The 27,892-nt window shown below is 38.2% G+C and overlaps 1 protein-coding gene across 1 annotated transcript; it reads right to left on the bottom strand.

Moving 5' to 3' along the window:
• Positions 1-604: 604 nt before the first annotated feature.
• On the bottom strand, positions 605-22,530 carry LOC140240956 (mitoguardin 2-like). The gene is made up of 11 exons (XM_072320727.1): positions 22,187-22,530; positions 20,724-20,960; positions 18,723-18,808; positions 17,517-17,750; positions 16,298-16,422; positions 13,211-13,370; positions 12,582-12,680; positions 4,584-4,718; positions 3,253-3,306; positions 2,461-2,577; positions 605-1,724 (listed from the first exon to the last, which is right to left on the bottom strand). Exons 1-11 carry the CDS (start codon positions 22,338-22,340, stop codon positions 1,554-1,556), a joined length of 1,572 nt encoding a protein of 523 aa, XP_072176828.1. The 5' UTR covers positions 22,341-22,530; the 3' UTR covers positions 605-1,553.
• Between the last annotated feature and the right edge of the window lie 5,362 nt (positions 22,531-27,892).

The raw sequence follows: 27,892 nt of genomic DNA, 5'->3' as shown, positions 1-27,892 counted from the left end.
AGACCTCCTCCCAAACAGTGTGCACAGTTTTTTTTTTTAACCTATTGAATACAGCATAACTTAAGCTAAACACCATAATCTGAAGAATTTTCGACTTCACAGATCTGAAAAAGGTGTGTTTGTGTGTTGGGGGGAGCAGAGATGGCCTCTATGCCCCATTTGAGCAACTTGGTATTCCTCTGTCTCAATGTGATTTCTGATGAGGTTATTAAACTTGGGCCGTGTATATGACAAGATGGTCAGAATTTTAACAAACACAAACATAAAAAAGATGTCATTATTGCCTAAAAATATTTTCAGTAGGCCTATGGATATTTCTAAACACACATGCATACGCACAATAATCTCAATATTTGAGCAAAGTTTGACATATATAACAGGAAATTTTGTGCAAAGAGATTTTAACAGTAAAATGATCATTATTTCCCTCATTTACTTTGCTAGCAACAAGATTGAAAAAGGGGTGGGGTTGGGGAGGAATGAATGATTGTCAAATACTGTATACACCATACATTTAGTGAGTCTATTTTTTATTTATTTATCTATTTATTTATTTATTTTATTATTATTATTATTTTTTATTTTTTATTTTTTTTTGCAAAGAGAGACTTTCCAACAGTTTTGTGAGAGGTTGAATTCTCGATTATTGAGTACAGAAATGAATAGAGAAATGTACACATGCACATCACATTCCTGCCAGGATCAGAGTTGATGTTTCTGTGTGTTGTTAAAATTCATGATTAGCACCTGACTTGTGACATCCACGAAAATGAAAATTCCATTACCAGTACATATATGGTGTATACAGTAATCTATGGATAAACAATCAGGTGTACAATATTGTACATATTAACATGCACACAAGCATGTGGCACACATTCACACTTCATCACACATGGAGTCAAGATGTACAACATTGCCATAACATTCACAGTGTAATGTGTACACAGTCATTGGAGATGGGTTATTTGGCAGATATCTCAACTGCATGGATGGTAATTCCAAAGAAAACTTGTCGATGAAAGCAACAAGAATCTTCTTCTCCTGCCCCCTCCACATGATGTTCAAACTTGTAGACCCACAAATGAAATGAAAATTCATAGTGATATTACGTCAAGTGGTTTAAATATGGATTTACAAACACAAAAGCACTATCTATGTACTCATTCATTTGACATAAACATATGCTAACATGATGATACTTTCCCTTGCAAGTGGGACTGTGTGTAGCAACAGTCTGTAGTCATACATACGTGTATTTATGTGGCAACCTATAAGCATCAATTTTAGCAAGATTTTACCAATAAACAGAAAAATCTCATAGTCCTTAACATCTCCATTTACCAGGCTTTACCTGTACATACATATCATCATTAATCCTCCACTTTTGTCTAAATCATGCAATCCAGAATCAAGAAGGCTATCTCTTGACACAGTGTTCCACACTTAAGGTAAAATAAAGGAAGGTATAGTCAGAAAGTTACATATAGCTTTGATTGCACTGCATAGGGAAAATTTAGTTGTGCATCTCACAGACGGACTCAAGCGATGAATCATAAAGCAACTGCTGCTGTTGGCAGGGTATCAGTGGCATTCAGCTTGTGGTTTATGATGCTACCATACTCCTTTGCCAGCAGGTGAATATCCTCAGAGAGCTCAAGGATGGACGAGTAGCGGCAACGCTTGAATGAAAAGATATCACGGCAGAACTGCAAGACTTGGTTCTGAAAAAGAGATCAATTATATAAAAGTAAACATGGTCTGCCTTATAAAATGGAAACCTCCAAAGTACTCCACAATCATAGATTTAATTTGTAGATTGGCAGCTGGCATTTTGTAGTTCAATCCAGTTTCAGTTTCATTTTTTTTTATTTTTTTTAGCTGATGCTCAGGAAATATATATCTCTATCACTGTTGCATCTTTCCTCGTACATTTCATTTATTTAGTGCAAATCAACGTCTAGAAATATTGGGTATGACAGACCAGTGCATGTTGATCAAGATAATAGGATGATATCAAATGAAGATCTATCAACAAGATGCCAGCAAGACTGCATGGATAAGATCATAATAAAGTGACAGTGGAACTGAACTGGATGTGTCTTGAGAAGCGAGTAAGACAGCATTCAAAGAGTAACCCTCCACTGGAAACCTGAAGGTTAGGTAGAAGGAGGAGAAGATGACCTAAGACTACCTGGCCTTGCACAGTAGAGGAAATGAAATCTGTGAGGCAAACATGAAAAGGTGTCCAGAAAAGGCTAAACTCCAACCAGAGTGGAGGACCTTCATTGCTACCCTACATGCCAGGAGGCACAATGGGCAGTACACTGTAAGTGCTTTATAGATAATATAAATTTGTATACTTATAAAAGTAGATAAGGGGGAATGGAAGTGTACAACCATTTAAATAGAATTAAAGAAAACATTGTTCAACAGTCACAAACCACACTTGAGACAAACCTTGAAATACGCCATCATCTCCTTCAGCTCCTCGTTTGTACCCATGAATCCCCAAGCAAGGGCTGGTGTCATATGATGTGATATGGCATACATCTTAGCCAAGAAACCACTGGGATTCTGTATATGAAATAAAAAAAAAAGACACACCCTTTCACATAAACAAGCAAATTTTCCAAAACATACTGGGTATCAAATCAAAATTTCTGACATTAAACTGCTTTGATAAATAAATTAGGCAAATAACTTTAATTTATTTAAAACATGAATTTACATGTATCATAAAACAAAAATAATAAAAGGAAATATATAAATCAAATTTATGAAATAAAGTTATAGCAACTGATTCCTATATACTGAACAATGTGTGTGAACAATGTGTGTTTGCTTTGAACAGGTGTCCAATGTACTTGTTACGGGGTACCTCACAAAATTGTGGTTAATCATTTCACAGCTCTAGTTCTTTCACTCAGTAACACTTATGAATCATGAATAGAGAGAACACTATGTGATGAGTGAATATTTCTATGAAACAATTGAGGAACAAGGCACTTAATAATTAGTTGGTATTATACTTCAAGTGGGGACATGACATGTTAACTGTTAATGACAGTTCTTCATATCTGTACTTTTCTTGATGTGCTTTAAAATTGTAAGGAGAAATTGCAAGTCTCAAACATTTTGAACATTACATGAAAATTTGAAGGGTTTGCTACTGTAGAAAGAAAAGAGAGTTCTTTACTGCATTCTTGCAGTTTGACAATTGGAATAAGCCAAGCAAAAATCTCAACTTACCTGTAACATTCTTGTCTTGGCTGCAAGCACTGACCACACAGCTGTAGCGAGGGCCTGCAACAAAGGTCTAGTCACAATTAGCAAATTTCAACAGACAAGAGACACAATAATAATGCATGTGTTGTATAATTTTCATTATAACATCAGTGTCTTTGTTCAATATTATATTTTCATGTGCAAACCCAAATCATGTTCCTTCTAATGGAAATAAGTGCAAGATCATGTAAGTTCTATTTACAAATATAGTGCACAACACATATTGCCATAAGTGACTGGAATCAATCCATTAGCTTTAACAATACTGGGTGATGTAGAAATTATCTTTGTTTTGAACAATGCACAAAGGCATACTGTCACAGGCATACACACGTAACATATCCACCAATAGTACTGCACATGACATATTTGGCAAGAAAAATATGTTGCAAATTGAGACTTGCAAGACAATTTTGCAAGTGGATGTATTCGTGATTGAGAACCACAGCGACAAAATGATAAAGAAGTATTTTTTCTTTTTAGAAGAAAAGTTAGAGTTGTCTCTACATGTACATTGGTGATAACACACAGTGTACAATGCATTGGAGGTGCAAAAGGTAGTGTTTTCCTGAGCTGTTAATTCCACAAATATTAGCGGACTGTGGAGTTGGCAAAGAAATTCAACACTAAGAAAAATACCATGGATACAGCACTTAAAGGTAGATCATTTCCATTATGCATTATTGGACATCAATGTATGAAAAAAAAAAAAAAAAACCTTTAAGGCATCACATGCTTGAACAGTTAACTCCATTTATATCTACAGATGTAGAGATATAGACATTATCATGTGCTGTAAAGAATCCTATCACATATTCATCAACCATTTTTTTTATTTTTTTGTTTTTTGTTTTTATATCATCTGTGAACAGCTACAATCAAAGCAGTCAAATTTTTGTGCACAGGTCATGAGCACGTAACATATCACCATCATCATGGATTATCACTGTGTATCAACTTTTTTCCTTCAAAAACAGGTATTGCACTTTGGAAAAACAAAAACAAAAATAGGTTATTCTCAGTCATGACTACAGTTAGGAACGTCCAGCGGTAATACCATATTGCAATACAATAAAATAATCATATGGCTGCATACATGTAGAATGACATTGGTCAAAGCGCACAGGTCAAGACATTGTCTGTTGGGGGAAAATCATGAGTTATAGTATATCTATGCTATTTTGCTATGAAATGATTCTATGCAGAATTGATGCATAAACATTTTGTCTTGCTACAGAACCATTGTGCACTGTGAAATGACCTTTTTTAACATTTCCAGGAAGTCAAATACTCACAGTTTCTTTGACACTACTGGACAACCATCTGTTTTGAATGACAGATATGATAGAGGATGGTGGGTTTTCCAGATCATCGAAGGCATCTAGCAAGAAGAAGTCCAGAACGATGTCATAGAATGACAGAAATCTGACCTATAGTAAAGAAGAGCAAGAAAACAAGTTGGAATTAAGTATTTATGAACACTGTATCTTAAAATGAATATATGAATTTTGATATTTATTGCAGGTATTTGTCTATTAGCAGGCATGAATTGATAAAAAGAGATAAGGCAACAAGAACTGGAAAGCTTGATCTATATTCCAATATTTACAGGAAATGTAGCAAATCTTGAAGGAGCAGTCACGTCCGTAATTACCACCAATTTTATTTTGATGTACCCTTTATGCCCATTGAGATACTAAAAGAGCAATGACAACAAGAGGCAAAGATTTCAGGTTTCCACAAGCAAATATTATAGCAAGAGAGCACATGAAAAGCATCAATCTTCCACCATAAATATCAGACTACATCACAGGATGATATCTCTCTAAATGACTACATCCTTCTGCAAATTTTGTTGTCTCCATATGCAATATTTGACGTATAAACTGCTACATTATGGATGACTTTTCACTCTGCTGATCCTTTTATATCTATATTCATAACTATATCTATAGTCCATTGTATTACTTGCTGAAGCTTGAATTTTAAAGTTTAAAGTTTGAAGTTTATTTTTCTAATCATGAGTATTTTTTTTTTTTGTAGAATGAGTGCTTTATAAGAGTTTCTCTATTCTTCTTCATCTACTTCTAATAATAATTACAATAAAAAATAATTTTATTATCATTCTTATTAGCAGTAGTATTGTTATCATTATTACTATCATTTACATGTTTACATGGCATAATACATAACAAAAGACACATGTTGTTTCATGTGTGAATACAGCATGAATGCTAATCAAAAGGTTCTGAAAAGGTACAGTAATAAGTACAGGTCAATGAATAGCTCTAGTTTAAAAATACATGAAACATGAACATACTTACAAATATTTACATCATAATACATTCGAGTTGAAAACGAGACATGATAATACATCTTTTACTACAATAAGTGTAAATAAATACGAGGGTCTAAAATGCCAGATGTTTTGCAGTATCTTGAGATCACATGTGTAAAATAATTTTGATTGTAGTACAAAAACTTTTATTCCAGAAGAGCCCTCCCCATTGAGCATTGCGAGTAGGTAAAATGTCACGTGATGATCAATCGTACCCTAGCAATCATATTTTCCAAGCTCCATGCCATTCACTTTAGAGTGGAAGATCGGTGAGTACTGCTGTTGCCCGATCTGTTGATTATTGATAATCAATCATTAAAAAAAAAAAAAAAATAGGTAGCAACCAAGATTGCATGTGACTGTTGTACTTCCAGCAAACCTTTTTGGCAAATATTTAACATTTTCATCATTACCCAACTGTGATCGTGTTGCAACAGCGTTATTCAGCACAGTTTAAGGACGTTCCTCAGTTGAAGAATTATCATTGCCAACGCAAGTTGGCAATGACGTAACAAAGAGCGTAGAAGCGCACGCACGAGTGATGAACTGAGCTAGCTGAACTGAGCAGCTGCTAGTAGATCGAGCTAGAGTGTGGTACGTACGGATACCCGACAGCTCCCCACCGCGGCCGCCCTGGGCGGCCTCGCTCAGCTCTCGTGCCGACTGTACGCATTATACAATCTGTACGTAGTATGCAAAGTTCAGCGGTCTGAGCCGCATATACATGGTCATGGTAGCACAACACTGATCTGATGGAATCGGGAAGCTTGGAAGTGGAACTGAGCTGTTTCCATTTTCAATCCATAGATCTGTTTTGTGACATGCAGTTCATTATCTGTTTATCAACATGGTCAAGCGAGTGCTAAAGTACCTAGGGCCTATAGGCCCTAGTCGGGGACTACTAGTACTAGTCTACTAGATTAGGTGTTAAAAACACCAACAACAACTGCAAAAAAACAACAACAAACATATGACACACATTTAATCGTTAGGTCTAACAACTAAAACAATCTGAGTATCTCTGTTAAAATTAGATCTAAACTTGTCATTACTAATACAAAATATTGTGTTTTTTTTTAATGTTTGGTTACAAAATACAATGTCACGAAAGTATTATCAAACAAGTATTTATCACTTTCACCATTCCGATATTAACTTTTGATTACCAAATCTGGTGTAACAAAAGGAGAATCAAAGAATTATTATTATTATTATTATTATTTTTTTTTTTGGGGGGGGGGGAGGGTACTCAAGGTACATCTCCTCAGTTTACAGCATGCACTTTACCAACCACTGCAACAACCAACACATGCAATCTTCAATCGTCATTATATTAAGATTTGTTTTTCCTTTGAAAGACCATCAGACTAATACCAAAACTCCCATTTCCTTATATTTATTCTTCCTCCTCCATTATCACTTTCTACACATGGTTACAGCAAGTGGGTAAAACAAACAAACAAACAAGCATGTCAATGTGGTCCACATAATATCATTAGGGCTGTGTGAGGAACACACATGGACCTTCCTTTCTGAATATTTTTTTCACCATATCACTGCAATTGTGACACATTTTTTTGTTTGTTGTTGTTGTTGTTTTTTTTTTTTTGTCCGAAAAAAAAAAAGAAAGTGGGGTTTTGAGTGAACCGAATGAGATTCATGCATCCTATATATGCCTGCATTGGTTTCTGACCAGATTTGGGGATCTTACGATGATTTCTGTAGCAAGAAGGCTCTGCTAGCACAAAAATGAGCACATGAACCCCCCCCCCCCCCAATTTTACAATTGTTCTGCATTAAGTAACCCTTCTTCTACAATTTGATAAAGTTTTGTAAAAATGACATGGGTTTTGAATGTACAGCATAAGCTTTATGAACCCACCCTGTCAGGGCATCCCTGCTTAGGTTCCTGACCAGATTTTGGGGACTTACAATGATATACAGTATGTTGCATGGGGGCGCTGCTACCACAAAAACAAGCACATGAACCCCCACTTTTTATTGATTTTCTGGAATTAGAAAGCCTTCTACTACAATTTGGTCAAGTTTCGTGAAAATGACATGGGTTTTGAATGTACAGCATAAGTTTTATGAACCCACCCCTTCAGGGCAACCCTGATAGGTTCCTGACCAGATTTTGGAGACTTACAACGATACATGTCACATGGGGGCGCTGCTAGGACAAAAATAAGCACATGAACCCCCACTTTTTATCATTTCTCTGGAATTAGTAAACCTTCTTCAATTCTACAATTTGGCCAAGTTTCGTGAAAATTACACGGGTTTTGAATGTACAGCATAAGTTTCATGAACCTTGTCCTTTAGCTCACCCCTAACAGAAAACGCAGATGAGAAGGATTTGAGAGATTTCGGTGTTTTCCTCGTTTTGGGTACCTTTTTCTGCAATTCTTGCAAATTTGGAGAAAATAAAGTGGATTTTGAAACAATTATGGGGATTTAAGTTTGTCATTGCAGATTTTGTTGCCAATCATGGTCTTGATCCTGTAACACTATCATTTTGGTACAGGACGGCAGATTAGTCATATTCTTCAAAGTCCCATAGAAGAAAAACAAGCACATGAACCTATGGTTTTATTTATATATTTGGGCTTCGGATGGGTCAAAGTTACGGTATGGAAAGTTTGAAGAAAATGACATGGATTTCACTTAACTGAGGAACGTCCTTAAATGCATTTCTGTACATTTTGGAGCAAAACTCAACAATTTTGTAGGCAATTAAGAACAATGTTTTCACTTTAAGACTATTCAGAAAAATATGCATCACTATTCTGCATTACCAAAGTAATTGAGAGAAATATCTCTGAACCAAAATGCAGCAGTAAGTACTTGGTTGTACTACCTCTGGATTTGGAGATCTCTGTTCCATGTATGTATTTTTGAATCTTTTGGGCCCTATTCCTGGGGCTCTACGGGGCCATCTAAATTATTAGAACAATCTTACTACACTGGTGAAAACTGGAGTATGCATTGTCACAAAGAAGATGAAACTGTAAAGTTTATCCCTTAAGCTCTTCTGCCACGTGGAAAACACTAACCTCTGTAGAATAGGTAGCAACCTTTATTGAAAGCATTACTGTTGTGGTTATCTACAAACCACGTTCACCTTGGCTACGGAACCATACTCTCCCTATCTTAAAATCCACCCAAAATTGATGCTGATGACTTTAACAGCCACAGTACTACATGGGGCTATAAGGCCACAACAAAAATGGCAATGCAGGAGAGAATGTGTCATCAATATCTCGTCTTCACCTCCTCTTTATCCAAGCAACCAGACAGCTCCCACTGGAGCAGGAGGAGCATTACTTCAGACCCTGACTTTGTTGTCACCAGTATGAGAGGTCCAGCACCACACCATATTATCACTGATCCTTTCCCCGAATCTTAACACATGCCATCTTTGACTGGGGTCGTCCTGGTTGACCTTACTGCAGTCCATGACACTGTGTAGCACCATGGCTTGGTCCTGTGGTTACCAACAGTTCCAGATCATTATATGGTGTGAACCATCAGGAACATCCTAGCCAATTGCAGAGCTTTAGAATGAAGACTAGAAGACAAGAAAGTGATGCTGCCTGCACAATGGAGTCCCCCAAGGCACAGTTTTTTTTTTTTTACGATGCTCCATGATACAAATCATACATCAGCAACATCACCCAGATGGTCTCTGGGCAGTATGGGTATGTAGATGGCCCTATCCTTCTGCACACACACTGAGTCTGAACTAACGTAAAGAGGACCCTCACAAGAGACACAATACAACTTGCAATGTACTTCAAGACCTGAAGGCAAAAACTGAGTCTGGCCTTATAACTGCTGTGGCGCCTTCCAGTTGAAAACCAGGGTACCTACCAGTTAGCTTACAATTAAAGGAATCCAAAAATCATATTTTCATGTTGATGGAGCAACAATATTAACAGAATTTGGTTTCCTTTAATGTAGATGGTACAACTCTCTCGTACAATGCAACACATACCTATCCAGGAGTGATATTGGAGCATCAGCTGACACACAGGACAACAGCTGGCTAAGGTGACCACATGGATGGACCAATCTCCTCTGCTGTCTGGCAGGCTCAACATGGGGTGCCAATACCAGCATCCTACACATCAGTGCCATGGCACTTGTGTACAGCACAAAAGTACATGTATGCCTCTCCTGTTTGATCAAGGAGTTCTCACACCAAGAAACATGATACAGGTCTCAACTAGAAGGTGATTAATCACTGAAGGTGATTAATACCCCCGCCCCTAGTGTTGCTTTATAGTACGTGATGTCATGAGGGCAATGACGTTAATACCAAGTTTGTGCACTCGTCGAAATGGAAACAGAATAATTTTAGTTTACTGTACAATTACAGAGTTGACACTGAGTATAAAACTTACAGCAAATGGAAACATGCTTTCCCCCAGCATCACTACACTCAAAGACCATCATACACACTAAATTTGACCTTCATAGCTTGAATGGTTTATTTTGATACAAAAATGAGTGGTTACCATGGCAACACATTTTCCTTAAACTAACACATTATGTCTTGCAAAACTACACTTCTAGATGATGATACATACTAAATTTGACTTTAATTGCTTGAATGATGGAAATGTTATTCAATCTGCAAGGTTTTGGTGAAATCATGGTTACCATGGCAATGGTTTGTGTGACAAACACAAAAATTATGTGTTCCACATCTATACCTCAGGGCCATAAATGCCTACCAAATTTGGTTTCAATTGCTTGAAAATTGTGGAAGAAGTTCACTCCACAGAATAAAAAAAAAAACATGCGGTTACAATGGCAACACACTGTCCGATACAAATACAAAGGACATTTTGTAAAACTACACTTAAAGAGCATCATACCTACCAAATTTCACCTTCATAGATTAAATGGTTCAATTTGATACAAAAATGAGTGGTTACCATGGCAACACATTTTTCTTATATTAACACATTGGTGCCTTGCATAACTACACCTCCTGATCATCATACATACTAAATTTGACCTTAATCGCTTGAATGATGTGGAAGTTATTCAATCCACAAGGTTTTGGTAAAATTATGGTTACCATGGCAACACTTTGTCCAACAAACACAAAAATTATGTGTTCCACATCTATGCCTCAAGGCCATAATGCCTACCAAATTTGATTTCAATTGCTTCAAAACTGTGGAAGTTGTTCACTCCACAAGATTTCGAAGAAAACATGAGGTTACCATGGCAACGCTTTGTCAAGTACAAACACAAAGAGTGTCTTGCATAACTACACTTATAGATCATCATAGATACCAATTTTGAAATTGATTGCTTAAATACTATGGAAGTTATTCAATCCACAAGGTTTTGGTAAAATTATGGTTACCATGGCAACGCATTGTCCGACAAACACAAAAAACATGTCTGAACATCTATACCTCAATATCATCATTTACCCTAAGTTTCATTTAAATTGCTTCAGAACTGTAGAAGGAGTTCGCGACGCAAGATTTTGCAACAGACCGACCAACCGACCGCCCGGCTGCCCGACCAACATCACGGTGATTCCTATATACCCCCTTCACATTATGTGTGGCGGGGGTATAATAACACCTTGACCGCTGCTCATAGGCTGTCTACGCTCTACACCTACAAAGTGCTTGCCTGTACTCTGAGGCATTGTTCCTGCACCCATCACACCAATACATTGGTTACAAACTCACCAGGAGAACCCAACAATCTTCTCACCAGATAAACACCATTGTAGAGAGCACTCAGATGAATCAGAGATGAATTAAAGGGGAAGGCTAGTAACTGATCAGTGGGAATCAGTGGAAATGCTGGGAGATGATTGTTCCAATCCTCGTGGGATTCATTCAAAAGTTCATTGTATATCTATTGTTGTGTGAAAATGATTTGCTTCAGAATGGTCTCATATTCAAGTAATGTGCAGTTTAATGCTTCCAGGTTAGCGTCCCTGGTCAGTGACGAAGCATTAAACTGCACATTACTTCCGTCATGCAGCAAAGCTGAAAAACTCACACTTCAACATCCTCCAGTCTTGGAGATAGAACTCACAATGTGGAACCTAAAACACACCTACCGTTAGGTTCTATCCTTCGTCAGAGAAAATGAATAACATTGGACTGGCTTTGCACTGGTGTGCCCTGTTTCAACTCAGCCATGCATCATAGGGGCCTGTATTCCATCAGCAGCATGTCAGTGTGATTCACTGGACCAGACCGCTCAGCACCTCTTACCCTGAAATACCCCATCCCCTTACAACTTGGACCTCACCCACCCCAATCCTGCCACCACAAGGTGGTTAAAACACCTTTGGGACATTGCATAGTTGTGTATAGCAAAGTCACATCACACATTGTACCAGGTCCAGGTAGTTGTGGATCAAGGTGATGATAATATATTGTACATTTTTCACTGTAATGAATGAGAACAGCCCTTCTTTTACACATATATTTTCTTTGTTTTTTAATCAGCTTTGTGACAGTTTGTTGGCACACAAGAGATCCAATTAATCTGGGCTAGGATAGAGCATCAAGTCACTTAACACTGACTAGGGGGTTATTTCATACAGGTTTGATAAAAGTAATGTTGCCGTGACTGCAATCACTATATTGGCAGCCAAGAGATAACAAATTGATAGCAAGTATCACAGTTGTTGCTACAGTAACTATGACTAATGTGTGTTATACAGGTGGCACAAGCTTTATGAAATGGACCCTAATTCACACTTCCACTTCCCTAAAAATGATTTACGTCACCTCAGACAGACATACATAGATAGGGCAACGTAAGGAAAGGAAAAGAAAAGAATGGAAGAACTAGACCAGATGAGCAAGTACCGAAAGCCAAACACTGCTGAGACAACGGCATTGTTCCAGAATCTCGGGCATTAAAGTACAGGTAAACTGTTGTGATATCTGAAACATTCAAATACCTTTCTCCCCTGTAGTTCTTCTTCTATGTCCTTCCAGTTGTCAGCATCTTTGACATATGCAATCATGGCATCATATGCCTTGATGAAACCTTCAGTGTCCTGGAATACAAAAAGGAATATTTGATATGCATAATATATTGCTTTCTTTTTTTATTTCAGGGAATGTCAGATATCTATGGCATCAATTAGGGACAATGTTAAAAATAACCTCATTTGTTACCAGCTCAGATGAAAATGAATGAAGAGAGCAGCCTTTGAAAACAAAGGTACAATGTAAATTTAATTAACATCAAGGGGGGTGGGGGCTGCAGGAAGGGAGGTGCTGCTTTGGCGCTGTAGCCCCCCCCCCCCTCCTCGAGTTCTGTGGCCACTGTATGTGAAGTGCTTAATCTCATATGGAGACTGAGGTCTTTCCAAAAACACAAACTCTATTGCTATCCAGTTGTCATTGCATAATGGTAAACACACATCACAAGGCTATCTTAGTTCTTTCATAGACTAACTATTCGTGTTTAAGAAAACGCATGTGAACCAACAGATAGATGACCAAGGACAGCCTAAAAAAACTTTTGCTCCCAGTATAATTTTGTAGTGTAGGTTTGAAATAATCAAAGAAAATAATGTCATACATAGTTGGCATGCCATAACAGGTCTGCAGTCAGTTGCAAGCCCATGTCGGTGAAGAAGTCCTGGACTGCTTTGTCTTGGAAGAGAATGATGGTGGCTTGACGTATGCAGTGGAGTTTGGCAAGAAAGTCTTCATCACTGGAGCACAAGAGCACTTTGGTTCTACAGGAAGGAGAATACAGTTAAACTCGCATAAGTCGATCTTCTCGGGACTGAGCAAAACACATCGACTTAGGCGATTTTCGACTTGTGCGTAAGTCGAAAAAAATCGACTTACAGTTTCACCACACGTACATACATGTATGTATAATGTACATGTATGTTGTCTACTCTGGAGCCGAGAGCTGGAGCGGTGTGCCGCAGCGCGGGTCGCCTGGCAGGGCCGCGGCTAACTTTGCATGGACAGTGCATTAGTATTGGCACAGGTCCGATTACTTTACACCCTTGTTAAACCTTGGGGAAGTGAATATGAACGATATTTGAGCAGTGATTGATTCCAGTTTACCATACCGTGGCTTGAAATGCGTGTAGAGGTTAATTCTGATTTACCCGTGCCCGTAACTTTCCCCCTACCTTCCGCTTTGAAAACTCTGCAGCTTCATCCATTATACCACTCCACTGCACAGCGCTGCAAATGCCAAGCTACAAGCTCAATACTGTAAGCTGTACATGTAAATGAACGCATGTGTACTGTATGAACGCTGTACATACGTAACGCGACAGCTGACAAGGCTGTACCAGCGGACCTCAAAACACGAATAGAGTTCAACGATCCCATGATATCGCTTTGAATTTTGATTTTAGATCATGTTTTTTTTTTTGTCACCTCAAACTCATCTGACAAACAAAATAATGATTGAGTAATAAATAATGAATAATAAATGACAGTGATTTATTACACAATAAAATCTTATTCGACCTAGGCACAGTGAATTCAATGGTTTTTCCGTCAAAGTGTTCTTGGAATTTCATCGACTTAGGCGAGTATTTGACTTACAAAATTCGACTTGTGAGTGAATTAATACACGTAAGTCAATGGGGAAAAATCGGGACTTTTTAAAATCATCGACTTACGAGATTATTCGACATATGCGACGTCGACTTAGGCGAGTTTAACTGTACAACAGAGCGGGAATATGAATGTTTGCAAACTGTATAAAACTAGAAATAGAGCACCCACTTGACTGCTATGATGCTACTGTGATGGCCTGTGTGCCCTTATATCACATGCTAACTTGATTCCAATGGTAGATTATTATTATTATTATTATTATTATTATTATTATTATTATTATTATTATTATTATTATTATTATTATTATTATTATTATTATTATTATTATTATCATTATTATCATTATTATTATTTTTATTTTATTTTATTTTATCTATTTATTTATTTATTTATTTATTTATTTTTTTTTTTGGGGGGGTTGTCAACATGAATTCTGTTGCTTGAGAAACAAATTCAATGGAGCATGTGTATAGTATCAGTACTTCACTGCAGCCTGGTATGGAGCACAATGATATTCAGCTCATGCATCTTTAGTGAACTTTAATTGTATCTGATTATAGTACAACTTTGCTGCACTACTTTGCATCCAGTAACAGATTTTGGCTCTAGGGACCTTCCCCTGGATCCCTAGTGGGGCCATTTGTGGAATGTGAACAACTTTGTATAAACATGCCCCTGAGAACAATCCCTGTTATTAAAAAAAAAGATCTGTTGAAAATCTGATTATGCATAATGATGAACAGAAGGAAAATTTAAATTTTGATAATTTGGCCTAAACTTAAATTGTTACCTCTTCTTGATGTCCACACAGGCTAACACTGTTGCTGCTATGAACAACATAAATTACCTACCTCTAAGTGATTTTAACAAGCAATCTATGTTAATTGTTCTACCTCCTGAGATAGAATGGACTAGAAGATTTTGAAATCTTAAGCTTGAGGCTTTTGGGCCTTGCTATAGGAGTCATATGAACCATTTGAACAACCTTATATTCCATACTCCTGAGAATGATAGCTGCCTACTGTGGTGAAAATCAAACAATGAGTTTTGCAGAAGAAGGAAAAAATCTACAAATTTTAATACAAGAGATGCACAGTGAACAACAGACAGAAAGTAATTGCAAAAGCTCAATTGTTACTGGCAGTGAAAATCCAAAAAATAAGTGCTAAATCACAGAATTTCCCCCACATAAAGTCTTTTGAGCAAAAAATCTAGCAGTTAGTACAGCCCCTCCCCCCTCCCCCCCCCCCCCCAAAAAAAAAAACACCAACAGATAAACAAAGAACCTTATATTCTCACTTTATGTGATGAAATTTTAACAAATTTAAGTAATATGTCATAATTTGTTTGGGTACCTGACAGGCTTCTATCAGGCATAAAGTTCAGATGCTATTTGGGCTTCAGTGGTGAAGTTGAACAACAACCCCAAAAATAATGCATTTTGTGACACTTTGTGGAAAAGGTAAGAAAGTGGTGTGAGGCAGCAAGTAATGTCACAACAAGTATTAAAGGCATCAAAACCAATGACACAATCTGGAAAAAAAAAATCTTTTCCCACAGCATGCAACATTAAAAAACATGAACTTGATCAATATCTGATGTTGTCTCCTAATGGCAGAATAGTTTCATTCATCATTGATCCTTAAGACTGTTTGACTATTAAGGCTATTATACTATTTACCAAACCTAAACCAATTATTTGTCTAAAAGCCTTTCTGTTACTACCCTAATCATACAATTGAACTTGTGCATGTGTAGAAGTAAAAATGAAATATTTACATGCAATGCCAGTGCTATATATAACAACTTTACAGCCAAACATTCAAGCGTCCATTTTTATTCTCACACTGTGCAGAAAGGTTACAAGAACATACACACACATTTACGGCAGGCAATCATGAACGATAGACGTGAGTCTCAAGGGATAAAATGATTGACACGATTTGACAAGTCAAATATGCTTATTCATAAGTCAAAAAATTGAAGAATTGTGCATTGGTGACTACTTAAAGTGAATTATCATTATACCTGATTGAAGTGCTATCACAAGAGCAAAAGTTGCATAACAACATACCTAAGCCTTCTTGCCTGGACGCCACCTTCTCTTACAACTTTTAGGGCTCTGTCATACAGGTCTTGGGAACTCTCATCACCCGAGAAGAAATCTATGCCACTTGCAATAGATGACAGCTCCTCAAGCTAGTGAGAGCAAGGAAAAAGGACAAACGTTCTGAACCTTTAAATCCATTCATTTAATCACTGCTTTTACTAACCTATAGGGAGGGGGAGAGTAAGAGGACACATGCTCTAATTGCTGTTAAAGTGAAAATTTTTGCACCAGTATTTTTTTTTGCAAGGGTAATTTTTCTCGCTCAGCCTGGTAAGATGACTTTCCCATGTCTTAATATCAAAACCCACAGCTCACCCTTACTATGGTAGCAAAGGGTTTTGACAGCACACACTATGGTAAAAAAGTAACTGGTCTGCATTATGCTACAACAAATTCACTCAGGCTACAGGACTAGCCAATGTAAAGAAAACTACAAATCACATACCAAATATATCCTTGCAATAGACAAACCTTAAAATAAACGATATAAATTAATATCACATGTAACAAGTCAAAAATTCACACAAGCTTCATGTTATGTAAAATGTGCACAAATTTCCAATTTAACAGTATGCCATATGTTCAGCTTCAGGTGATTAGTCCATACTAAGGCACTGAAACACCAACTGTGCTCACTAACATGAAATAAAAATCTATTAGATACCCTAAACCATACCTAAGGAAAAGCATACTCATATATTATAACCGTTAATATTTTTGTGCAATGAACTTTTTTTCTGTGCTGAGCAGCAAAAAAAAAAAATGTGTTCGCAGGTTTTTAAATTTTTGCTGCACAATTGGCAATCCATTCAAAATGTGCAGAGAGAATTGTGAAAATATTTTCATGGGTTTTAGAATTTGCACCAGCCAAAAGTGGCACAAAATATGTGAAAATTTCCACATGTGCAGTAAGTGCAGAAAATGCATCAAAATAGTGTAAAATGAGGAATGTTCGCATGCATTTTGATTTTGTGAATTTCATGTCATGAGCCAAGAAATTAAAACGTACATGAAAGTTCTTGTTTACACTATATGCATTGAATGTTACAGGCAACTCGCGAGAATTTAATGCCGTGAAAATATTCTGTTTTACAATATAACTCAGATGAAAGAGAATTTCTTTATCAGCTCAATACTAGATCAGCATGTAAAGTACAGAAGTCCCACTACACACAATTCCTACCTCTGCTGCAGACACAAAAGAGTCTGAGTCTGAGATGCTACCACTCTTCAAGCTGTAGGAAAGAGATGTACCCCTCTCTCTGGAGGAGATGCTGCCATGGCTGATGTCCAGTGTTCCATCCCCACAATTACAGGTAGACAACTTTAGAGCTGTACTATCAATCTCCTGCTGCAGGCCACTGGCTGCATCCACAAGCTTCTCTAGCTGGCTGGTGAGAGTGGTGCTGCTAGTTTCCTGTTTGAAAGTCAAACATATCCCAGTGTATCAGAAAGAAGTCTCCATAGCTCCTACAATCACCTATCAGATTTTTGGCATGTCTATCACCTCAAGAAATGTTTTTATACAATATTGCGCTTATATAGGTCCTATAATGAATGTTGTGAGAACTTTATTTTCGGTAACCACTGGCACATGACAGTGTACAGATGTTCTACACTGGACCAGCCAAACAGTTTCTATGCATAATATAAGGGTGACAACGCTTGCAGCAACTTTCATTTCAACATCTTAATTAGACAGAGCATAATTTCCCTTCTTGAATGGAACAGCAATTTGAGTTGATGGACAAACATTTCTTCACAAAAGGGTATATACTAGTAATTTCATGTAACAAAATTTTTACACAAATGACATTACTAATTCTACAAATCTATCTCATACAGAACCTTTATTTCATTGTTTAATACTCTGAAGCTCCAAGACATTCACATTTTACAAACAGGTATATTCATGTACAAGTACACAACAAATCAATTTCTCTCATTATTCCACAATATGTTTCACTTTATCCTATAGTCAATGTCCATGTATATCCAACTCGCTGTTCGACAGACTATTACCCTGTAAACTCCAAACCTGTTTTAGCCCAGAAATCAACCAGACATTATGGACCAGACATCTTGAACAACCTACTCGGTCAACTAAAGCAGTGGCATGTTACTGTATATAATTATTGCCTATCTCAAACGTTGTTCCACTATTTCTGTGTAGATACAAGTTGCATGTTGTGCCCTTCCTAAGTGCCTTTTACATGGTTTTTGCTTGCAAATGCTTCTCATTGTTGTAACATTTAATCACTCAGGTTATATTTTCAGGGTAGGAAATAAGACATCAGAATGTATTATTTCCATGTTCTGACTTCTCAATTCACATATAGTGCACAAATGATCTTTTTACATAATGATCCAACATTTAAATATAACTCACCTGTGTCTCTGCCTCTGGGAGAGACTGACTTTGAATATGGAGAGCTGTCTGCCAGTAGCGAACAGCTTTCTCAAATGCTTCAATTCCTGTAGAGGGTTTAACACAATTAGAGTTATTATGACTGTAATTATTGCAACTAAAGATAATGTCTGTGAATGTTCTCAGTCATCCAGGTAAAGCAGATCATGAACTATATCAGTAAATCTAGTCAACTGGACTAACTAGCATTTTTGGAGTAGCAATGTTTCACATCCTCTCTGGGACGCTGCGTCAGGCTGACTGACCTTTGGCGGCAATTGGCTGTTGACCCGTGACAGGGTCAGGGTTGTCATCTTAGATTGTGAGGCACATTGGTTTGAGAGGGGAGTCAAAGTCTATCTATGTAAAAAGAAAGGAGCCATCCCTAAACAGAGGAGGGGGCCTGTGACACAATCTAGCCTGAGCCTACAATCTGGCAGTTCGGAAGATTCCTTGGTGCTTTCCGAAATGCACCGACCCTGTTACACTTGGCAAAGATACCACGGTAAAATCCAGAAAACTGGTTCATCCCTTAGTAGCAGTCAAAGTGCTCAATCAGAGCACAATCCACCTTGCAGAGATCAAAGTTTACAATGCCATGGCCCTAACTTCCCTCCTGAATCTGGACAGAGAATTGATTTAATGTCATGTCACTGGGACAGTTCCATCAACATGTGTTGTGCTCCACACTGGATACGCTGGCAGGACGAAGTCACTAAACTTTGATATTGTAGAAAGGGCTAAGCCTACTTGTGTGAGGCCGAATTTTGCATCCTACCACCATGATAAAGTTGGTCATGTTATTTGAACCCGACTGAATCCTTCAACAGATTCTGTTACAATGTGATCCATGATTATGAAGCATCACTCAGGCAGGCCACAGAAATGTGACCAAAGCACACGTAACTACAGATGGATGCATTTTGAAACTAGAAATGCACTCAGAGAACACAGATCTCTGCCAAGCAGCTCATATCCACTCACACACACATCCTGCTGAAAATCGCCTAAGTTTCCCCATGATAAAGAATTCTTTCAAGTGTCTCAGAGTCCAGTCTACGTATCTCACCTTACTGCGGTGCCTAAAGCACGCACTCAGTGCGCATAAACACATTTCAAAGACACACAGCTTGAACTCCTTCATTTATAGTTTCCCTTTTTGCCAATGATAAAGAATCCTTCAAAAAATAAGAAATAAACCTGGATCTAGACAGTGGTCCAGTTCACTACCAGAATTTAAACATCTGTTTCTTGTGTCATTATCAACTTTTCCTTTAAGTTTCATCCTAATCTGTTCACAACTTTGTGAGTTATTTTGCAAGCAGAGAGACAGACAGATGAACAGACAGACAGAGAAACCAATGCTGGAAGAAACATAACCTCCTTGGTGGAGTAAATACCAGCTGAAAACAAATTCATGTGGAATGCTGCCCTCATGATATGATACTACAGACTATATTAAGCTCATCACCATGGAGTGCCAAGCAGCTGCTACAGACTTACACCATATACATGTAGTGGCATCTAAGCCAACTCATTTCTAGTTTGGGTTGTTGTTTCTTTGTCTCATTTTTGCCCGAGTATTTGTTTTGTACCTTTATCCTATGAAGCCATATGCTGTATGAGGATTAATCAATACATGAATCATAGAAATGTAGTGTAAATACTGTACATATCCTTTGACCTTTGATATGAGGTCATTGCAAAATACAAAACAACACTCAATCATTGTGGTGGCATGTCTCACAGTAAGTGCAATGTAAAGAATAATAGAAAAGGATAATACAGAAATGAGAGAAAAATGATTGAAATATAAATCTTACTAATTTTTTTTGGTTGTTTTTTTGGCAGTCCTATGGCATTGGGTTTTGTGTTTGCCACTTTGATTTGTGAAGTCTGATAGTTTGGTCATGATTGATTGATGCTCCGGGAATGAAACAAATACCGGGAATATCTAGAATATAAAATCCCCTCAATACTCACCATGGTTGAACATTCCTTCTACTGTCACTATATCACTGGTGCTGGTGGGTGTTAAAGTGCCTCCAGTACACCTCAGTGTACTGACACTGGAAAGGGAGCTGATGGAGGATGCCTTTCTAGCCTGTGTACTTGATACTGACTGAGGACGTAAAATTGCCATGTGCTGATGTTGGTGCTGCTCAGGAATCTTTGGGGAGCTGGTCATTTGGTGAACGTATGGCCCATGATTAAGCGTAGCTGTACAATTTGTGAGAATAGAAACGTTTGCTTTGGATGGTGTTGAGGTAAAATTGATCTTAAAAACATGAACATACTTTGATTTGAATTTGTAATAGCAGGTAGGATGTAACTATTGTCAGCTTGTAAATCATGGTTCAGTGAAAGAAAGACTTCAGTGACAAAGGATGACTTTGATAATGACACAGTCTGGCAAGGTACATTGTGCTCACTTGTCTAGCCATATACCAGTAAAACAATTAGAGGCACTGAATATTACTCGGAATTGCTTCTTCATATAAAGACATCCAGTGCCTAAAAGGTAGAAACTAAGTGCACCTTTTTTGCATTGCATATTCTTCTGTCTTTACAGGTTGCAGGTTCTTTACTACTTCTATTACACTATTAACCACAGCATACACCAACAAACAACTCTTCCCTTATCACAACATAAAACCATAAATCCCTTCTTAAGTGCTTGAATGGGATATGAAGTACATGTAATTGAACACCCCCCCCCCAAAAAAAAAAATAAATAAATAAATAAAAATAATAATAATAATAATGATAATGGCCAGGGAAATTCACCCCTAAAAATTTATGGATTCACTGAAAGTAGCAATAAGAGTAAGACATATCAGTCGCGTTTGAGGAAAATCAAACACTCTGTTCACAAGTTTTGGCACTCCATCACTGGATAAGAAGGGAGTAACAATTTGTGAAGTCATAGAAGTAGAACAACATGAAGAAAGTATGATGAGAATTCCACAAAGATTCTCATTTTTCTGGTACATAATTAAAAAGAGCACTCAGCTTACCTGCAACTAGTTAAGAAGGCAAGGGAAATAATATACCCAGGTCCCCAAGAAACACAAATATAAACTGGTATGTCAGTGATTAAATGTGAGATGCACCCTTCATAAAAGATGAAATTTGGTGAAATTATCTTCATACCACATTTCCACTACATGTATTATACTACTATGACATTACACATTGCTGTATCCTTCATATCCAGCAATGACAGCAAACTTCTTAACTTTGAGGCAGATGATCCTCAAACTTCATTGATGAATGTGTTCTTCTATTTAATCAACTGCATTTACTGAATACACTTGTATAGAGGTAAATTGCCCTTTAAAGCACCAGAATTATTGCTTATACAGTACACACACTCACATTTATGTCTGCTACCAATTACATTAATTGATAACTTGAAAACTCTTTATTTCTCCAAGTCTACTGACCATTAGCAAAGACATTGGTCATTGGTCTCACTGCCCTCCGGGGTTGCTTTCTTCTCTTGCGTCTGCGAAGCAGGCTAGCAGTTACCATGAGGCCAGTGACTGTAATAGACCAGGCAACTGCAAGCACCACCTTAGTCCTTGTAGTTAATGGCATCGTACTAACACTCCTTTCAGCAAAAATACAGCAAGTTCTCAACGCACAAATAAAGGCTTTCGTTGTCAGCTTTAATCTCCTTGCTGATGTCTGCTTTTCACAATCCTTTGTATCAAACTGTCCAAAAGCAACTTCTTGAAGATGCAGTTGCTATGCACAAAGGGTAGTGATGGTTATAAAATTCAGCAATCCCCCTGTACGAGAGAGAAACAATACAGTTCTTTACAAAAACATGACAACACAGTCCTTGACCGAGATATCCAATTCATTAATTTTTTGCATTATCTTATACCATTAGTACAAGGTGCAACCGAATTTAAATGTGCACCAGAGAAGCGACCTTCTTTGAAAAGCAATTCTTCTACAATTTTTTTGGTCTTTAATACTATCAAAGAGCTACACGTACAAAGTATAAGATCAAGCTATAGGAGATTATGCCTTCACTGCATTATCTGAAATATACCTACAGTCACTTCTAGGTAGTTTGGACACCCTCAATCCATTAGTAATTGAACTGCCCGAAACGGCCAGTCCACTTTTTTTTTTTTTTTAATAGAACATGTATTATGCTTTACTGTTTTTATTGTTTTCATTATATAGAATATATAACGTAATTTGAAAGAGGTCAAAGGTCAACAAAAGTGTATCAGAATTGTTTACTGCAGAATTATTTTTGTGACACACAAGTCTCTTGGTAAAGTCTAGGCTTTAACATAAACATAACTTACAAAAGACAAAAATAAACATGCAGTGATCTATTTTGCATAAGTTAGAAAGTTGTCGAAATGAGAGTAATATTGATATACAATACATTGTACCTTCTAGGGAACAATAGGCCATAAGCACGGAATCTGCAGTTGCTAAAGGGTTAAAACTATGTATGGTTGCCCCTAAATCTCCTGGTCTTCTTACATATTAATAATCTATCTGATACTCCAGAAACACCCTGAGTTGGAAATGACTTTTAACACAACAAATGTAAAATAGCTTTTAAAACTCTGTAAACTTGTCCAAATATGTTTCAATTTCCAATGAAAATGAAACAACATTGTTCACATTCTGAATAGAATGTTTTGACAATTTGGCTTCAATTAAAGAGTGACAAGCCTTTCAATTGCCATACAATAGGATTCAAAAGCTCACTTTTTCAGAAAGTAGGCCTTTGATGTTTTCTGTCAATCAGTGGCAACACTTAAAGGGAAATGGGGCATAGAGTAACAAAGGTGTGTATAACGTACCTATCACAACTCAAAATTGAGATGGAACCAGTTATGATGTGAAGGAAAGGAACTCAAGAATACTCTATCGAGTATTGGATTAATTTAAAGATTACCAGTACCATTCAGTTAAAGGGAGTTAATCCAGCTACACCTCATGGCATTCCCTCATGACACAAAACTCGAGTTCATCCCAGTATATCTTCATATAAGGGCTGCTACAAGGGATTCCTGTATACGCCGAATATTTCACGAGATGTTCAGGATTCCACGATTGCGAATTTAATCATTCGCGAAATTGTTGGGAAGTCCTGATATGCAAAATTTAGACTCATGAAATATATGGCATATACAGTACTGCATCAAGGTATCACTCCCCACCCCCCCCCCCCCCCCACCTTACTGCAGGGAGGACTAGGTCCTACACAGATTGCAATGCCACGCTGGCTAACATCGGCTCATCACGTTGGTCCAACGTCATGCTTGTACCTTGGCCTAGTGTCAAAAACATGACGTTGGCGCAACATCATTTTGGTCAATGGGCCAACATATTGGCCCAACAGTGAAAGCTTGACATTAGACTACGTTGATACAATGTTAACACAACGCCAAAAACATGACATTGGCTGGACGTCATTTTGGTCAGTGGGCTAACATTGGCCCAACAGTGAAAACTTGACATTGAACCAATGTTGGTACAGTTTAACTAGACCAACGTTGTAACATTATGTTTTTTCACTATCACAGCTGGACACTAACATTTTTCTCTGGTGGCCCATTTTATATGTATTTATTTGGGCAGTTGCCCCTAAATCAAGTATTTACCTACTCTTAGATTCCTACAACCTACCCTATTAAAGGTCCTACATATCCTAACAATCCCTGTAAGTTTACGGTACCGGTACGGTAACTACACCACTAGTCTATATCCCATTTGCATTTCCTAGCTAAAAGAAAACATGTTGTGCATCTTCTTTGTAAAGGGCCATTTACTGATAATGCTTCAAGACATACACTGTCACTTTTATTACTCTTTTAATCAAAATATGAAAATACCTCCTCATAACAAAATTTGAAATTGTGAATAATATAGGGCCTAGCAATAATGTAATTAACGTTATGCACTTGTCAATTGTTACAGTGGTCCCAACCCCTGGGTACCTGGGGATGGCCGGAACTTGCAACAAAGTTGGCCGGGGATTTCAGCATTTTTTTCGCCCGGGTGGGTCAGGAATAGACCGGGCTTTGTCGGGGGAAATTAACTTATTTTGCCCCAGTGGGTCAGGAATATACCGGGGTGTTGTCGGGAGAAATTCACTTATTTTGCCCCAGCGGGTTGTGGGAATATACCAGGGTGTTGTCGGGGGAAATTCAATTATTTTGCCCCAATGGGTCGGGAATGCACCGGGCTTTGTCGGGGGAGATTCACTTATTTTGCCCCGGTGGGTGGGTTGGGAATAAACCGGGGCTTGTCAGGGGAAATTCGCTCTAACCAAATGGCAGGGAATTGGGGCAGGAATTTTGGCTGGGATTGAGCCAGATTTTGCTTGAGACCATGACTTGTCGTACCATTTCCAGTAGGGTAATGTGACCATAGATTATTTCGCTTGACTAGCAATGCCCCGGTATTGAGGGCTCGGTCACACTGCCCAAAAGTCGCATAAACACATGAATTACGTAAGAAAATAGAGCCTAGTATGCGATACATATCAATGCGCGATTTGCGCATTTCATGAGTTTGTCTGACATGAAACCTTCGTATAGTTGTCCACCGATGTGCGCTGGATCGGCGCTTTATGCGATTCCATGGGGGCTTGGTCACACTGCCCAAAAGTCGCGTAAACGCATGAATCACGTAAGAAATTTGGTTTTGCGTGCTTGTCCGTGACCGGGCTCTGAGGGTCAGGACTTGGCCAGGGATTTCTACGCAAATACTACCCGGCTTGCCGGGGACTTGGCCGGGAATTTCTATGCAAATACTGTCCGGCCTGTCGGAGACTTGGCCAGAGATTTCTATACAAATACTGCCCGGCCTGTCGGAGACTTGGCCAGGGATTCTGCACAAATATTGCCCAAACTGTTGGGGAACTGGCTGGGGATTTCTACTTCAATTTTGCCCGGCATGTCGGGGACTTAGCGGGGGATTTTTGGCTTGGCAGGGACTTGGCCGGGTGGTGTAACATCCTAAAATTGCAAGTGGGATGCAAGTCCTGGCCATCCCCGGGTACCCAAGGGCTGGGACTACAATTGACAAGTGCATTACCGTACAATAAAAATTTAAATTTCTAACACCACAGCTAGACTAGAATTGTAGTTGCCAAGTATGTGAATATACACAGGTCACATTTTAATCCAAGAATAAACTAAAACTAGATATACAGCCTGTATCTAATTCTATACAGGTATCATTAAATCAAATGTGATTTAAATACCCCTAAAGTTACTACTAGCCTACGCTAGCTAAACCTGATGGGGTTAGCTCATTCCTCATTATTTTGTATGTTTTTTATTGAACAAAAATCTGATTACACTGCAGTGCATTGTTCAACACTGACAAAAGATGTGTGGTCATCGAAATGTGCCAAATTTCATGTAAAATGCTCAATCAAACACTAGCCTGACCAGATGCTGTTAATACGCTGTGCGAATACAGCGACTGGCCTGGGCTGTGTATCTACTAGTTAAATCAAACACTAGAGGTCTAGTGCAGTTAGCACACAATCAACAATATCTTTGTGATTTTTATATTAAAATGTCGATACCATGGCAACACTATGTGATATCAATGGGCCGCATGCATAAAATAAAACAAGCAATTGCTTGTAATTGCTTCAAGCAAAAGTACAAGCACGTCTAGCAAAAGGTCTAGCTCAAGCACTTGCTTAAATTCATATGCATAACCTTTTGCTTGTGCCTTGTGGTAGTTGTGCTTATACCTTTTGCTTGTCCCACACAAGCAATTGCTTGCGTTTTCAACAAAAGGGACATCACGCCTGTGCGAACACAAGAACAAAGGCAAGTGTGACAGCATGTATTTGAAAGGGCAGGTGTGTGCGGAATCATTTCCTGACATAGCAGAAGAGCTACGAACAGTCATAAATGCACACACAGATGCACACACACATTTATACACACACACACGTACTGGTTAATACCCATCACTGGTCATAGCAGCCCGGATCTGCCAGATCGCACGTGGAGCGAGGTCTACTTGCTCTCCACCGAAGTCAGACATCCTACCTGTTTTTCATCACATTTTGCGTGCTAACCACTGGACTTTCCTGTTGTTGAAATGAAAAAGTTTCTTACGCTACTTAGAATTTCTTGCAAATCTATTAGTATACTACTTCTGTACAAGTGTGGTCTTTCTTTTATGAATATGATTATGAAAATGATACTTAAAAGGGAACGTCGAGCTCATTTTTACAGAGCTTTGAAAATCGTAAGCAATTGCTTGCAAGAACAAGCAAAAGGTATGCTTTCTGCATATGTTTTTAAGCAAATGCTTGGTCTCTCAGCAATTGCTGGCGGGCAGCAAGCAATTGCTTGTGCTTGCTAGCAAAGGCTTCTGGTCTGCTCGCAGGCAATTGCTTGTTTTTATGTACCATAGCGTAGGCCTAGTCGCTATACGGATTCGAGTATAATTTAAAGGCTATAGGCTAACTAGCGCTAGCACAAGAAGGGAGCAATTGCTAGCGTTTATGCATTCGGCCCAATAAAATACGAAGTTGGCACAACTTCAGAGATCATTTCACAGTGGTCACGTAGTAGATCGACCCATGCTAAATTTGAAGTCAGCCAAGTTACTTGGCTGACTTCAAATTTAGTAAGTATCCAAGTTCGTCTAGATACATCACAAGTAAGATTCCAAGTATTTACTTACACAAACAACAATTAATGGGACTGTGAAACTCTTCGTATGTGCGGTAATTTTGAATACGATAATGAATATTTTTGAATACGATAATATTCAGATTACCTCATTTTTTAAATTTCGAGTGGATGAGCGGCATAATTCGCACGGCGTCAGAGCCAGGGTACAGAGCCAGTTTTCGATCGAGACGTTTAGCAGTCTGTCGGCTGTGAGAAATATCGGGCGAGCGGCGGGCTGTTCTACCCACCAATAATGAGTCTCGGTCGTCAGTCCCACATATTCAATGACGTGTGGGAATTTCGAAACGGGCCCGGGCCGGGGCATAGATCTAAAGCATGCAGCCCGCACTAGCACTCATTCTCTACACAGTGTTCGATATAAACAGTGTCACTGCAGTAGTATGCAGTGAAGAAGAGTTCTCGCTCTGTTTCATCGTTATTTTGGCTTAACTGCAGTTGTTC

This window comes from Diadema setosum, chromosome 17, assembly GCF_964275005.1.
Source record: "Diadema setosum chromosome 17, eeDiaSeto1, whole genome shotgun sequence".
Lineage (NCBI taxonomy): Eukaryota > Metazoa > Echinodermata > Echinoidea > Diadematoida > Diadematidae > Diadema > Diadema setosum.
The sequence above is the reverse complement of the archived record's forward strand: the minus strand, read 5'-3'. Positions and strand labels throughout refer to the sequence as shown.